The sequence below is a fragment of the Oncorhynchus tshawytscha genome, linkage group LG08, assembly GCF_018296145.1.
Source record: "Oncorhynchus tshawytscha isolate Ot180627B linkage group LG08, Otsh_v2.0, whole genome shotgun sequence".
Lineage (NCBI taxonomy): Eukaryota > Metazoa > Chordata > Actinopteri > Salmoniformes > Salmonidae > Oncorhynchus > Oncorhynchus tshawytscha.
This window is the reverse complement of record NC_056436.1, coordinates 65187566-65201625: the sequence shown is the minus strand read 5'-3', so window position 1 is coordinate 65201625 and position 14060 is coordinate 65187566. Positions and strand designations below refer to the sequence as shown.

At 44.3% G+C, this 14060-nt stretch overlaps 1 protein-coding gene across 3 annotated transcripts in view; it reads left to right on the top strand.

The window, feature by feature from the left end:
• The window catches only part of LOC112256093 (bifunctional heparan sulfate N-deacetylase/N-sulfotransferase 1), a 91136-nt gene extending 80873 nt beyond the window's left edge, over window positions 1-10263 (top strand). For all 3 annotated transcript variants that reach the window (XM_042325838.1, XM_024429077.2, XM_042325837.1), the window contains 11 exons: window positions 888-975; window positions 1253-1407; window positions 2007-2192; window positions 3418-3546; window positions 3675-3857; window positions 4912-5008; window positions 5629-5752; window positions 6193-6367; window positions 6888-7168; window positions 7331-7433; window positions 7747-10263. In XM_042325838.1, coding sequence (XP_042181772.1) covers window positions 888-975; window positions 1253-1407; window positions 2007-2192; window positions 3418-3546; window positions 3675-3857; window positions 4912-5008; window positions 5629-5752; window positions 6193-6367; window positions 6888-7168; window positions 7331-7433; window positions 7747-7866 — 1641 coding nt within the window. In that variant the 3' untranslated portion in view covers window positions 7867-10263. The remainder of the gene's footprint in view (window positions 1-887; window positions 976-1252; window positions 1408-2006; window positions 2193-3417; window positions 3547-3674; window positions 3858-4911; window positions 5009-5628; window positions 5753-6192; window positions 6368-6887; window positions 7169-7330; window positions 7434-7746) is intronic.
• Window positions 10264-14060: the final 3797 nt, after the last annotated feature.

Sequence of the window (14060 nt, the reverse complement as noted above, 5' to 3'; positions counted from 1 at the left end):
AGCTCTACAGACAATTCCTTCTACATCATGGCTTGGTTTTAGCTGTGACCTTCACTGTCAACTGTGGTACCTTATATAGACAGGTGTGTGCCTTTCCAAATCATGTCCAATCAATTTAATTTATTACAGGTATTTTTTTTAATATATTTTTTTGCAAAATTGGCTAAAAACCTGTTTTCTCTTTGCTGTTATGGGGTATTGTGTGTAGATTGATGGATTGTTTATATATTTTTATTTATTTTTAGAACAAGGCTGTAAAGTCACAATGTGGAAAAAGGGGAAGGGGTCTGAACACTTTCCGAAGACACCGTAAGTGGGTTGGTACAGCACATGACAGGCATCTTGCCGCTCCTAGTATTATATTAAACCTATTCTCTCCCTCCACCCCATCTATCTCTGTATTCATCTCAGTAGGCTCCTCAGAGTTGACAGGTGTTCTGATAGGGCGACACACTCTCTCAAGAACCATATTCATTCATATTTCAACACAGAATATGACTTTTTTTGGTTGTCTGTGTTGTTCTGCATCCCTCATCAGAGTTGTACCTCCTCTCATGTGCTGGGGTAGAACATTAGAATACCAGGACTATATCAAGGCTTCCTTCATCTCTTGGCATCTGAACAGTGAGGTTATGGAAGGAACCTGACACGGCAGGAGAGGGATACTGGGAGAAAGAGAGAGAGATGAAGCGTGGATTCATATACAGAGAATAAATTAAACAAACTCAAATCAGAGGAGAGAGATCTCAAGTGGAATGGAGGAGAGAATAGAGGCCACCAGGGGTTGATGAGGATGTGAACGGGGAGAGTTACAGAACAACAAGATGAGGTGTGTGTGTGTATGTGTGTTGCCTTGCTCACCCCCCCACCCCTTCTCCCTGTGTCAGGCCCTGTTGGAGACCCAGCAAGAGCTGCGTAACCATGTACCCAACTTCACCTTCAACCTGGGCTATTCAGGGAAGTTCTTCCATGCAGGTAAGACAGACGGGAGCCTGCGGTATGAAACTCACACCAGCATTAATGTACACACTTCACAGGTTATTATGGGATTGCATTAACAAATCCAAGCAGTATACATATTGCTTTTATAACTTGAGGACATACACCACACTGTTCATCAAACAAATGTTTTTCTCCCCTTTCCGTCTCTTCATTCTTTCGCTGCTACTCTCCTGCTCCGTCCCTGTCCTCCCTCTGCACACCTCCCATCCTCTTACCTTTTCTGCTCCCATCCATCTCCCTTCATGTCCAGGGTCAGATGAGGAGGACCTGGGGGATGACCTGCTCCTCTCCTACGTCAAGGAGTTCTGGTGGTTCCCCCACATGTGGAGCCACATGCAGCCCCACCTCTTCCACAACCAGTCAGTGCTAGCTGAACAGATGCTGCTCAACAAGAGGTTCGCTATGGTGAGTCTCTGTCGGTCTGGGGGCTAGCAGTGGGATGCTAACAGTTAGCCCACATCACTGTGTTGTTCATCATTAGAAATGCTGACGTTAGCCTAATCTCGGTTAATCCAGAACTAAAGTCTTGCATAATTGGTCAGATGTTCAATTAAGTTCTGGGTCCATACTTGTTAAGAGAAGAGCTAGAACGTGGATCGGAACTGGAGTGTAGAGCTCCACCCTCTCTCTTTGTATGTTACGGGCTGAATGTCCCCTCCCCTTCTGAAATTCTAACGATGCTAACACCTCTGAAATGATGACTTGTCCAAAACACCAGAACTAATGCTGCTCTTTATCTCACACATCCTGTTGTATCATGACAGATCTACGGTTCCATTTATGTGCTGTGTTGGGCTAGCCTTATCATTGCTAATGAGGAGCAATACTGTGAGGGCTTGTGCTGAATGAGAGAAATCACTTGGACATGAGTTATGTGTGTCAGGTCATATCAGTCTGACTCCTGGCTGTGATTTTAATGATGATTCCTTCTTCCTCCCTATCTTCTATCTGTCTCTCTCCTCCCCCAATCTACCCCTCTTCTGCCTCCCCCCCTCTCTTTCCAGGAGCACGGTATCCCCACTAACATGGGCTATGCGGTGGCACCCCACCACTCTGGGGTGTACCCGGTCCACCTGCAGCTGTACGATGCCTGGAAGAAGGTGTGGGGCATCAGGGTGACCAGCACGGAGGAGTACCCCCACCTCAAACCTGCCCGCTTCAGACGGGGATTCATACACAGTGGTATCAGCGTGAGTCACAGGGACCCTACTGACGGTTACTCTATTCAATTTAAGTGCTTTATTGACATGGGAAACATATGTTAACATTGCCAAATCAAGTGAAGTAAATAATAAACAAAAGTGAAAAAAACAATACAAATTTACAGTAAAAATTACACGCACAGAGGTTCCACTCTCTCCGTCTCTGGGTTTGTTCTGTCTTCCTTTGCAGATCTGAAGTTACAGAATAGGTGTAAACAAGATGGTGCTGCCTTCTCTTTTCCACTCTCTTCACCACCTTCATAACTCTATTACCCCACCTATCTCACCACCTTCATAACTCTATTACCCCACCTATCTCACCACCTTCATAACTCTATTACCCCACCTATCTCACCACCTTCATAACTCTATTACCCCACCTATCTCACCACCTTCATAACTCTATTACCCCACCTATCTCACCACCTTCATAACTCTATTACCCCACCTATCTCACCACCTTCATAACTCTATTACCCCACCTATCTCACCACCTTCATAACTCTATTACCCCACCTATCTCACCACCTTCATAACTCTATTACCCCACCTATCTCACCACCTTCATAACTCTATTACCCCACCTATCTCACCACCTTCATAACTCTATTACCCCACCTATCTCACCACCTTCATAACTCTATTACCCCACCTATCTCACCACCTTCATAACTCTATTACCCCACCTATCTCACCACCTTCATAACTCTATTACCCCACCTATCTCCGCCTGACCCCCAGACACTACCAACCGCTCTGACTGGCCCCCAAACACTACCTCTTGGATACGCCTTTAACAATGCAACAACAACATCAACAACAGAGAGCCTTTTCCCTCCACAACATAAACCCTGACGGCACACCACCAATACACAAGTTAATCTTCTTAAAAACACTATCTGAAACCCCAGTAGTACACTATGTTGTGCTGCCAGTAGGTTTTCCTCTCGTGCTGTCTGTCGGCATCTCTCTCTTCCTGTAGACGATTGATATTCAGATCCCCAGACTCTCTCTAGTTGCGTGTGTATTTTTAATGAATTCCATATAGGCCTTTCCAAATGATAATAATAATATGAAGATTATTGAAAGCAAAAGTGTTGATATTGCCTGGGGTTTGGAATGTTTTGCATTGAATAGACCAGTGGCGCTGGTGTGTGCGCGTGCATGCTTGTGTGTGTCATTGACTTATAAGTGTTTGTTTGTTTGTTTGCAGGTCTTGCCCAGGCAGACATGTGGCCTGTTCACGCACACCATCTTCTATAAGGAGTACCCAGGCAGTCCCAACGAACTGGACAAACTCATTAACGGAGGAGAGCTGTTCCTCACTGTTCTACTCAACCCTGTGAGTTAACACACACACACGCACACACTATACATCCAATCACTGCTGGCCACTCCCACTATCAGAGTGAATTTAAGTTAACCTTTGTCTTTCCCTCTCTCTCTCTCCTCCTCCTCCTCCTCCTCCAGATCAGTATCTTCATGACCCACCTGTCTAACTACGGTAACGACCGGCTGGGCCTGTACACCTTTAAGAGCCTGGTGGCCTTCCTGCAAACCTGGACCAACCTGCGGCTGCAGACCCTGCCTCCCATCCAGCTGGCCCAGAGATACTTCAGCCTCTTCCCTAACGAGAGAGACCCACTCTGGCAGGTCAGTCTGTGGGACAGAGAGAGACTGGCTGGAACTGGATGTGTGCATTGACGAATACTGGGATGTGATAAACATCTTGGGAAATCGACTACAAGTGGAAAAATCATGTTAGGTTGTATTTTGAGCAGAACATCCTTTTAACCTGACTACACAGCTTAGTCTCATTTAGATAGGCCTTTAACATGACTCCTGGGTGTATCCTTGTCCTGTAGACCACAAACTGCTGCCAAGTATTGTATTTGTGTTCAAAGGGCATCTCCATTGACAGTTCCAATGTAGCCGCACGTCCTCAGGATGTTGTATGTATTTGTTCAGGGTTCATTAATCCTTAAGAGTCTATTGACGCACCCATGCGTCAATCTAACATCATTTTAAAAAGCCCCTTCAACATCCGTCAGTTTAAGCTAGAGATATCAGTTATTTTCACAGCATTTGCCAATGTTGGCCTTCTGCATCTGTGGGGGAAGGGGGCCGAGCTACAGCGGTTTGTCAGATCAAGAGACATCCCGATAATCTGTCTTCTCATGAAAGCGTCCAGTTGGACAAACTAATATGACCCCTCTATGGAAAGGGGAGACTCCCGAACACGATGGTGTTCTCCGTTTTGCTCTACAACCCCCACAAGTGTCAGGGGACTAATTTGAAGGTAACCCATACAAACGAATGGAAGAATGGATGTAGTTTTGTGTCCCAAAAAATAAGGGGTTAAATATGTTTTCAAAAAACAAAAATATTTCCTGAGCTTTCTTCTATCTCTTCAAAACCTTAATCCTTATGATTTATTTTTTGACTGTCTGTTTTGCCATTTATGAATGTGTTATTCAATGCGTTTCTATTGGCAGTAGTAAATAAAAACATTAATAGAAAAATGTTATACCTAAAGGGGTCCTAAAATTCTAAATCAGATAGCTAAATTATCCATGGTATGACCATCTTAAAACAATTTCATATGTTAGCTTAGTACCCAAGCCCCCCCAACAGCATAGACTTTTAGAGGTTAAACAACTGGATACATGTAAGAATGACTAAGGACTCATAAACCCTGGTCCTACAGGATCCCTGCGAGGACAAAAGGCACAAGGACATCTGGTCAAAGGAGAAGACATGCGACCGTTTCCCCAAGCTGCTTGTCATTGGGCCTCAGAAGACAGGTGAGAGATGGAACACCAGAACCACCTAGTGGACATCACTAGCCATGACTCTGTCCACAATCTCACTTCTGCTCGCTCCCCATCCCAAATGGCACCCTATTCCCTGTATAATGCACTACTCTTGACCAGAGCCATACCCTGGTCAAAGTAGTGCATTATATAGGGAATAGGGTACCATTTGGGACGGAGCCTTGATTTCACCTCACTTGTGATTCACTTCCCTTCCTCATATGTAATTATCGCAGTGATGAGTAGTTCGAGCTGACAGGTATTTGCTCTGGCCTGTGGGAGGTTTCTGAGACTTTGGTCTGCAGAGGAGGTGTTGTTCTCTCGGAGTTACACATTCTCAGTACAGAACAAAATTACGGGAACTGGCCTGTCACACATGACCGACTGACACTATCTTCTCCGCAGAGAAAGCAGAAGGCGGTTTATGAGAAACACTCACCAACACTAATGGGAACAGGACACTCACGAGACGATTTATTTGATCATTCATTGTCATGGCTGCTGCAAAGTCAATGTTTTAATGCTTCAAAATATACACTCTCTCTTCACTGTCTCTCTCTCCCCGCTTCATCCCCCTTCCCTCCCTCTCTCTGTCTCCCTCTCCATCCCAGGTTCTACAGCCCTCTATCTGTTCCTGGGCATGCACCCTGACCTGACCAGTAACTACCCCAACAAGGAGACCTTTGAGGAGATCCAGTTCTTCAACGGACACAACTACCACAGAGGCATCGACTGGTACGACTACCACAGAGAAAGAGCTCTGGGACGTATTCTTAAAGGGTCTCAGAGTAGGAGTGTTGATCTAGGATCAGCCCCCCCCATCCATCTAATCTTATTCCTTATGATCTAAAAATACTAAAGTGTACCCTTATAACCTTGTTTTTTTGTGGGGGGAACTAACTCAGTATTCAGTACTACTTTAAATGAGAGTCTGCTAAATTACTCAAATGTAAAACACTAAAATCAAATCGAAACTGTTTAGACATTATAACGGACCTACATTCTGGACCTTGTTGAAGACCGCATGTGGCCCCCAGGGCCAAATTAGTTTGACACCCTTGGTCTAGGGACTTTCCATTAAACAGGTTTTCTAGTCCAGGGGTTGGCTTCTGTCAGTTTTCTGTTAGTGTATAGTTTAGTTAGTGTATCTGTTTTGTCTTTTGGTGAACACACAGGTACATGGAGTACTTCCCCCTGCCCTCCAACACCAGCTCAGACTACTACTTTGAGAAAAGTGCCAACTATTTTGACTCTGAAGTGGCAGCGGAGCGGGCGGGTGCCCTCTTGCCTAAATCCAAGATCATCACCATCCTCATCAACCCAGCTGACCGCGCTTACTCCTGGTACCAGGTTGGTTTATAACTCCTTATAACTGTTGCATATAATACATAATTACTACTCCTGGTACCAGGTTGGTTTATAACTCCTTATAACTGTTGTATATAATACATAATTACTACTCCTGGTACCAGGTAGGTTTATAACTCCTTATAACTGTTGTATATAATACATAATTACTACTCCTGGTACCAGGTTGGTTTATAACTCCTTATAACTGTTGTATATAATACTGTTGTATATTACTACTCATGGTACCAGGTCTGTACGATACATAACTATTCCTCAGTATGACTGTCATGTTCTAATCCTACGTCAGGTTCTAATCCTACGTCAGGTTCTAATCCTACGTCAGGTTCTAATCCTACGTCAGGTTCTAATCCTACGTCATGATCTAATCCTACGTCAGGTTCTAATCCTACGTCAGGTTCTAATCCTACGTCAGGTTCTAATCCTACGTCATGATCTAATCCTACGTCATGATCTAATCCTACGTCATGATCTAATCCTACGTCATGTTCTAATCCTACAGCACCAGCGCGCTCATGACGACCCAGTGGCTCTGAAATACTCCTTCCATGATGTTATCGTGGCTACCCATGATGCCCCGGTGAGATTGCGTGTGCTCCAGAACCGTTGCTTGGTTCCGGGCTGGTACGCCATCCACCTGGAGAGATGGCTCAACCACTACCACTCCAGTCAGGTCCTGGTTCTGGATGGGCAGCAGCTGAAGACTGAGCCGGCCTCAGTCATGGACAGGATCCAGAGGTTTTTAGGCCTGGTCAACACGGTCAACTACCACAGGATCCTAGCGTGAGTCACTTCACAAACAGAGCAGATAACTTCCCTAGCCACTTACCTCCATATGGCAATACGGGCTTAGATGTATTGTAACCACAAGCATTTAAAAATGCTAATTGTCCTGTGCATTTAAAACTGAGGCTCCCAGATTAAGATGTAATGTGTTTTCTCCAGGTTTGACCCCAACAAAGGCTTCTGGTGTCAGCTGCTGGAGGGAGGGAAGACCAAGTGTCTGGGGAAGAGCAAGGGGCGGAGGTACCCTGACATGGACCCAGAGGTAAGAGTTGTCCTTTGCCAATGCAAGTTGTTCACTGATATTTGTTCATTAAGATTCATGTTTGTTAATTACCTCTAGGATTATTTTGTTTGTAACTGGTAAGGGGGGGTTTTATGTGTGTGAGCGCCAGATAACGTTGATTGAATCCTGGCTGTGTCTGTAATGATAATTCTATCTCTCTCTCTCTCCCTACCACACTCCTATCCTTTTTTCTCTCTCTATCCCTCATCTATCTCTCTCTCTCTCCATCCCTCTCTCTCTCCCTACCTCACTCCAATCCATGTTTTTCCCTCTCTCTCTCTCCATCCTCCAGTCCCAGTTGTTCCTCAGGGAGCACTACAGGGATCAAAACATAGCATTATCTAAGCTGCTGTACAGGATGGGCCAGCCCCTGCCCAGCTGGCTCCGAGAGGAACTGGTCCATACCAGGTAGCAGGGGGAGGGGGACAGCTCAGCGGACTGTACCACAGCTTAACCACCCCCCATATGGAGGAGTATGATATGAATCCCCTGGAGGATCCATAGGAGGGTAAGAAAGGGGTGTGTTCTGATGAAGGCCTCTCCTTCTGTATGTGCTCTTCATAAGAGGGAAGAACAGGGAGGAAGGGAGAGCAGGGATGGTGACCTGTGGTCGATGAGTCTACAATGTCTCATAACCTAGGCCCTAAGTGCACTCCTCTCTCTCCCTAAATTGTACCTCCCCATGAAATACCACCACCCTTACTTGGTACATTCTATGAAGAGACTACCCACAAGACTGTGCCACCTCTTACAGAGGTGGAGGGGTGTGAAGGTACCGGTACAGATAGGATGGGATGGAGAGGAGGGTGTGGTCAACCCTCATCCCCTCTTTCTTTGACTATCCCTTGCGTTCCTCACATGGACTTGGACCTTACTCTTGAGAGGAACTGGAGGATGAAGAGGAAGAGTGAGACTTGCCTAGCCTGCACAGTACCAGTCATTTAAGCCTGGGTGAGGTGAAATAAGGGCAGATATTACACTAGAGCAGAGATCATTTAGTACTTGAATCAATTAAAGAACGAATGACATTAGTTGAAAATGCCTGTGGTTTCTATCTAAAAACCATAGGGGGGTGGTATTATGTATATTGACTCAGGCTACAGGTGTGATGTGGTCTTATTCACTAGGCCTTTAGACACTAGACATGAACACATTTACCAGTGCCCTGACAGAGTCTTCACCACTACATTACCTGGCCTATTGACAGTTCTTATTTTTTAAGATTGGGATTTGGAGACATGTTATTGTAAAAGGTGACCAGAAACACATTTTGCTTCGTTTCTGTTTCAGATGGGTTTGCATACACAGCACAGGAAGTGTCAGGCAGACAGCCAGGCTGCACACATTGAAAGCACAATATGCAAAGTATTGGTACATCTCATAAATAGACTTTACAGATACACACATATTCTAATTTATCAGGTTGTCTGAAAGCACAGTCATTCTAATTAACAGCTTGTCTGAAAGCACAGTCATTCTAATTAACAGCTTGTCTAAAAGCACCGTCATTCTAATTAACAGCTTGTCTGAAAGCACAGTCATTCTAGTTTAATAGGTTGTCTGAAAGCACAGTCATTCTAGTTTAATAGGTTGTCTGAAAGCACAGTCATTCTAATTAACAGCTTGTCTGAAAGCACAGTCATTCTAGTTTAATAGGTTGTCTGAAAGCACAGTCATTCTAGTTTAACAGCTTGTCTGAAAGCTCAGTCATAACACAGATATTACAGTATGTGAAGTCGGTCCCAAGTTAAACAAAGTACAACTTATGAAGGCTTCATATAGTATACATAAAGGCTTCATAGGCACTACAAAAATGCTTCACAAATCATCTATAATCATATTTCATACTCTAAATGGTGTATAAAAGGTGACTACACTTCCCACTGTAGGATGAATTGCCAAATGTGACAAACACACTGTATGCTTATACACCATTCATAGTGTCATACGCTAATTGTGAAGCGTTTATGTAGTGCTTATAAAGCCTTAATGTATGCTCTTTCAAGCGTTTATAAGTTGTACTTTGTTTACAGTGGTAACGTGAAGTCTGACATAAGCTAAGTTTAAATGCACTCAAGTCCATCAGTCATCTGCAGTGTGAGGATTATTTTTTACAAATTCTTATTTTGAATGTTCCATTTCATTTGTTTTAGCAGTTGTTCATAGTATTTCTGAGTTGCATCAGGGAGAATCTAAATCATGAACATCTGACATAGTCAGTATGGCCCAAGTTATAGTAGTAGTTGTAACTCAGACATTAGTCACATGGTACTACCACTGCAAGCATACATAACAAAAAGCTGCTCTTACCGCAATACTTTTGTACAACGTTGTTCAGACTTAATAACAACGCACATGCTGTTTGTTTCTTTCTTTCCTGACTCTGTAATCTAATGTTGTAGACATCAATTATTGAATGCGATTGAGGTGAAACTCTTTCAGCCCCCTCTCATAATGCAACGAAAGAGGTATTCAGTGGGACAGAATCATCCAGGTAGTATTGAATTGTCACTGCTATGGATCTTAATATAGTGCCATCTGCTGAAGTCCCGACAGATTTCTTTCATCCTCTGTTCATACGAATGTTCCTCCCCTCAACTACCCCCACACTGCCAATTGTTGTACAGAGCTCCTTGATTTCTTTATTTAAAGTATTATTGACATGATAATAACACAATAACAGCAATGATGGTACTAATCTCCCCGGACTGTACGATAAAGACTTGTAATTGTTGTCAATCATTTTTACAGTGTAACTAATATTGTCAGTGCTTTTTAATTAGCAAATAAAACCACTTGATTTTTTATATTTTTCAGAAATGTTCTTGTCTTTCCCCACTGAGACCCCTGTGTGTGTTTCTGAATGTTTGATACACAAGTGTTTTCAGAGAAGTACGATATCATTTGGCAAGGAGAAGCAGATTACACCTCAAACCTGAGATGAAGATCACAGTCTCTCATGGGGGCATGAGAGAATGTCTCACTCGGGACGGAGAGGTTTTACTATATTTTTACAGGGGTATAATGGTTTCAGTTGAATAGTACCGGTATTATGTTTTCAGTTTGAAGCTAGGTATGAGATCAGATCAGTACAGACTATATATCAGTACAGACTATACTATTTCCCCTCGGGTCCGAGTCAGATCCTGTTTGTCATCTGGTCTCAGTTCTATGTAACTACAGCTGATAGGCCCAAATGGACCCGACCACGGCTCTGCATAGCCGATAGCATATAGATTTTACGCTAATAAGGTGAATGTATGACTTATAGAAGGCTTAGCCAACATATAAAGAGATATTCATTAACAAGAAGAGCAACTTTGCTGATAAACATCAATATTTTATCACTTTGGTCCAATCGGGTCTGGTCTAGAGTCTAGCCCATTTGGTTTTGGGTCTGATTGTTCTCTGGTCCAATCGGGTCTGGTCTAGAGTCTAGCCCATTTGGTTTTGGGTCTGATTGTTCTCTGGTCCAATCGGGTCTGGTCTAGAGTCTAGCCCATTTGGTTTTGGGTCTGATTGTTCTCTGGTCCAATCGGGTCTGGTCTAGAGTCTAGCCCATTTGGTTTTGGGTCTGATTGTTCTCTGGTCCAATCGGGTCTGGTCTAGAGTCTAGCCCATTTGGTTTTGGGTCTGATTGTTCTCTGGTCCAATCGGGTCTGGTCTAGAGTCTAGCCCATTTGGTTTTGGGTCTGATTGTTCTCTGGTCCAATCGGGTCTGGCCTAGAGTCTAGCCCATTTGGGTTCAGGTCTGATTGTTCTCTGGTCCAATTGGGTCTGGCCTAGAGTCTAGCCCATTTGGGTTCAGGTCTGATTGTTCTCTGGTCCAATTGGGTCTGGCCTAGAGTCTAGCCCATTTGGTTTTGGGTCTGATTGTTCTCTGGTCCAATCGGGTCTGGTCTAGAGTCTAGCCCATTTGGGTTCAGGTCTGATTGTTCTCTGATCCAATTGGGTCTGGCCTAGAGTCTAGCCCATTTGGTTTTGGGTCTGATTGTTCTCTGGTCCAATCGGGTCTGGTCTAGAGTCTAGCCCATTTGGGTTCAGGTCTAATTGTTCTCTGGTCCAATTGGGTCTGGCCTAGAGTCTAGCCCATTTGGGTTCAGGTCTGATTGTTCTCTGGTCCAATTGGGTCTGACCTAGAGTCTAGCCCATTTGGGTTCAGGTCTAATTGTTCTCTGGTCCAATCGGGTCTGGCCTAGAGTCTAGCCCATTTGGGTTCAGGTCTAATTGTTCTCTGGTCCAATTGGGTCTGGCCTAGAGTCTAGCCCATTTGGTTTCAGGTCTGATTGTTCTCTGGTCGAATCAAATCAAATCAAATTTATTTATATAGCCCTTCGTACATCAGCTGATATCTCAGTGCTGTACAGAAACCCAGCCTAAAACCCCAAACAGCAAGCAATGCAGGTGTAGAAGCACGGTGGCTAGGAAAAACTCCCTAGAAAGGCCAAAACCTAGGAAGAAACCTAGAGAGGAACCAGGCTATGTGGGGTGGCCAGTCCTCTTCTAGCTGTGCCGGGTGGAGATTATCACAGAACATGGCCAAGATGTTCAAATGTTCATAAATGACCAGCATGGTCTAATAATAATAAGGCAGAACAGTTGAAACTGGAGCAGCAGCACAGTCAGGTGGAAGTTGAAACTGGAGCAGCAGCATGGCCAGGTGGACTGGGGACAGCAAGGAGTCATCATGTCAGGTAGTCCTGGAGCTCAGGTCCTAGGGCTCAGGTCCTCCGAGAGAGAGAAAGAAAGAGAGAAGGAGAGAATTAGAGAACGCACACTTAGATTCACATAGGACACCGAATAGGACAGGAGAAGTACTCCAGATATAACAAACTGACCCCAGCCCCCGACACATAAACTACTGCAGCATAAATACTGGAGGCTGAGACAGGAGGGGTCAGGAGACACTGTGGCCCCATCCGAGGTCACCCCGGACAGGGCCAAACAGGAAGGATATAACCCCACCCACTTTGCCAAAGCACAGCCCCCACACCACTAGAGGGATATCTTCAACCACCAACTTACCATCCTGAGACAAGGCTGAGTATAGCCCACAAAGATCTCCGCCACGGCACAACACAAGGGGGGGGCGCCAACCCAGACAGGATGACCACAACAGTGAATCAACCCACTCAGGTGACGCACCCCCTCCAGGGACGGCATGAGAGAGCCCCAGTAAGCCAGTGACCCAGCCCCTGTAATAGGGTTAGAGGCAGAGAATCCCAGTGGAAAGAGGGGAACCGGCCAGGCAGTGACAGCAAGGGCGGTTCGTTGCTCCAGAGCCTTTCCGTTCACCAGAATCGGGTCTGGCCTAGAGTAGCCCATTTGGGTTCGGGTCTGATTGTTCTCTGGTCCAATTGGGTCTGGCCTAGAGTCTAGCCCATTTGGGTTCAGGTCTAATTGTTCTCTGGTCCAATTGGGTCTGGCCTAGAGTCTAGCCCATTTGGGTTCAGGTCTGATTGTTCTCTGGTCGAATCGGGTCTGGCCTAGAGTCTAGCCCATTTGGGTTCGGGTCTGATTGTTCTCTGGTCCAATTGTGTCTGGCCTAGAGTCTAGCCCATTTGGGTTCGGGTCTAATTGTTCTCTGGTCCAATCGGGTCTGGCCTAGAGTCTAGCCCATTTGGGTTCGGGTCTGATTGTTCTCTGGTCCGTTCAGGTCTGGGTCCCCCAACTTTTTGGACCCGTGAAGACCTCTAGTACGAACATCAACCTCCAGGGTTCAAACTGTCCATAAGAGTCCAAACTGGGTTCAAACGGTCTTTGAGAGTAAATGAGTACTATGTTGATTACTTTCTGACGTTACGGCATGATCTGATTCCTTTTAATTGCATCTTCTGTGGATTTTATCTTTCTGCACTTTTCTCATCACCGCTACCACAATGGAAAATCCCCAACATTCACTGTAGATAGAATAAGTGGAATTCTGATCCACACTTCTATGGAATGACTGATTTGGTTTACAGACTTAAATGAAAGCCTTCAAGGCATCCAATGAGTATAGAGCTTTGGCAGTGTTGTCTCTAGGGAGAAAGGTTTCCAACATCTTGCATCATTATCAACTGTAAGATCATAAATGTCCACTAACTTTTCTTATTACCATACTGTAGCTTCAAAAGTATTTCTATCCTATTCACACTATTTCAATATAGAATAAAGGACAAAAAACATCATCTTGATTTTCTTTTGTATGTATTTTTATTACTGCTTGAAAACAAGAAAAGCTAAATATTGCACTGGTGCAAACCTCTGTCCATAAGTATTCTGTCTATTATTTGATAAAAAATGAATGCATATTATGGTTACTGGCCCAGCATAGGTATAGTGCTAGATAATAGCTGGATTGTTGTTTAACCTTAGGACTCCATTTTTGAATGAATTAAGATCTTAAGAATGAATGCATTTCCTTAAAAACAATCAAATGGGATGTCGATTTTCAAATGTAAAATCTGAGGGATTTTCTATTTACTTTCTATCTACTATTTTTCATTCGTGAGAAGTTTAACTACTTTCTTTTCATCGCTTCAGATTTGTCTGCCTCTATCAACAAGTGATGCAGTGCAGGTTGACCAATGACAGCTTAGTTCAAACTCTACAGTCTAGTTGAAC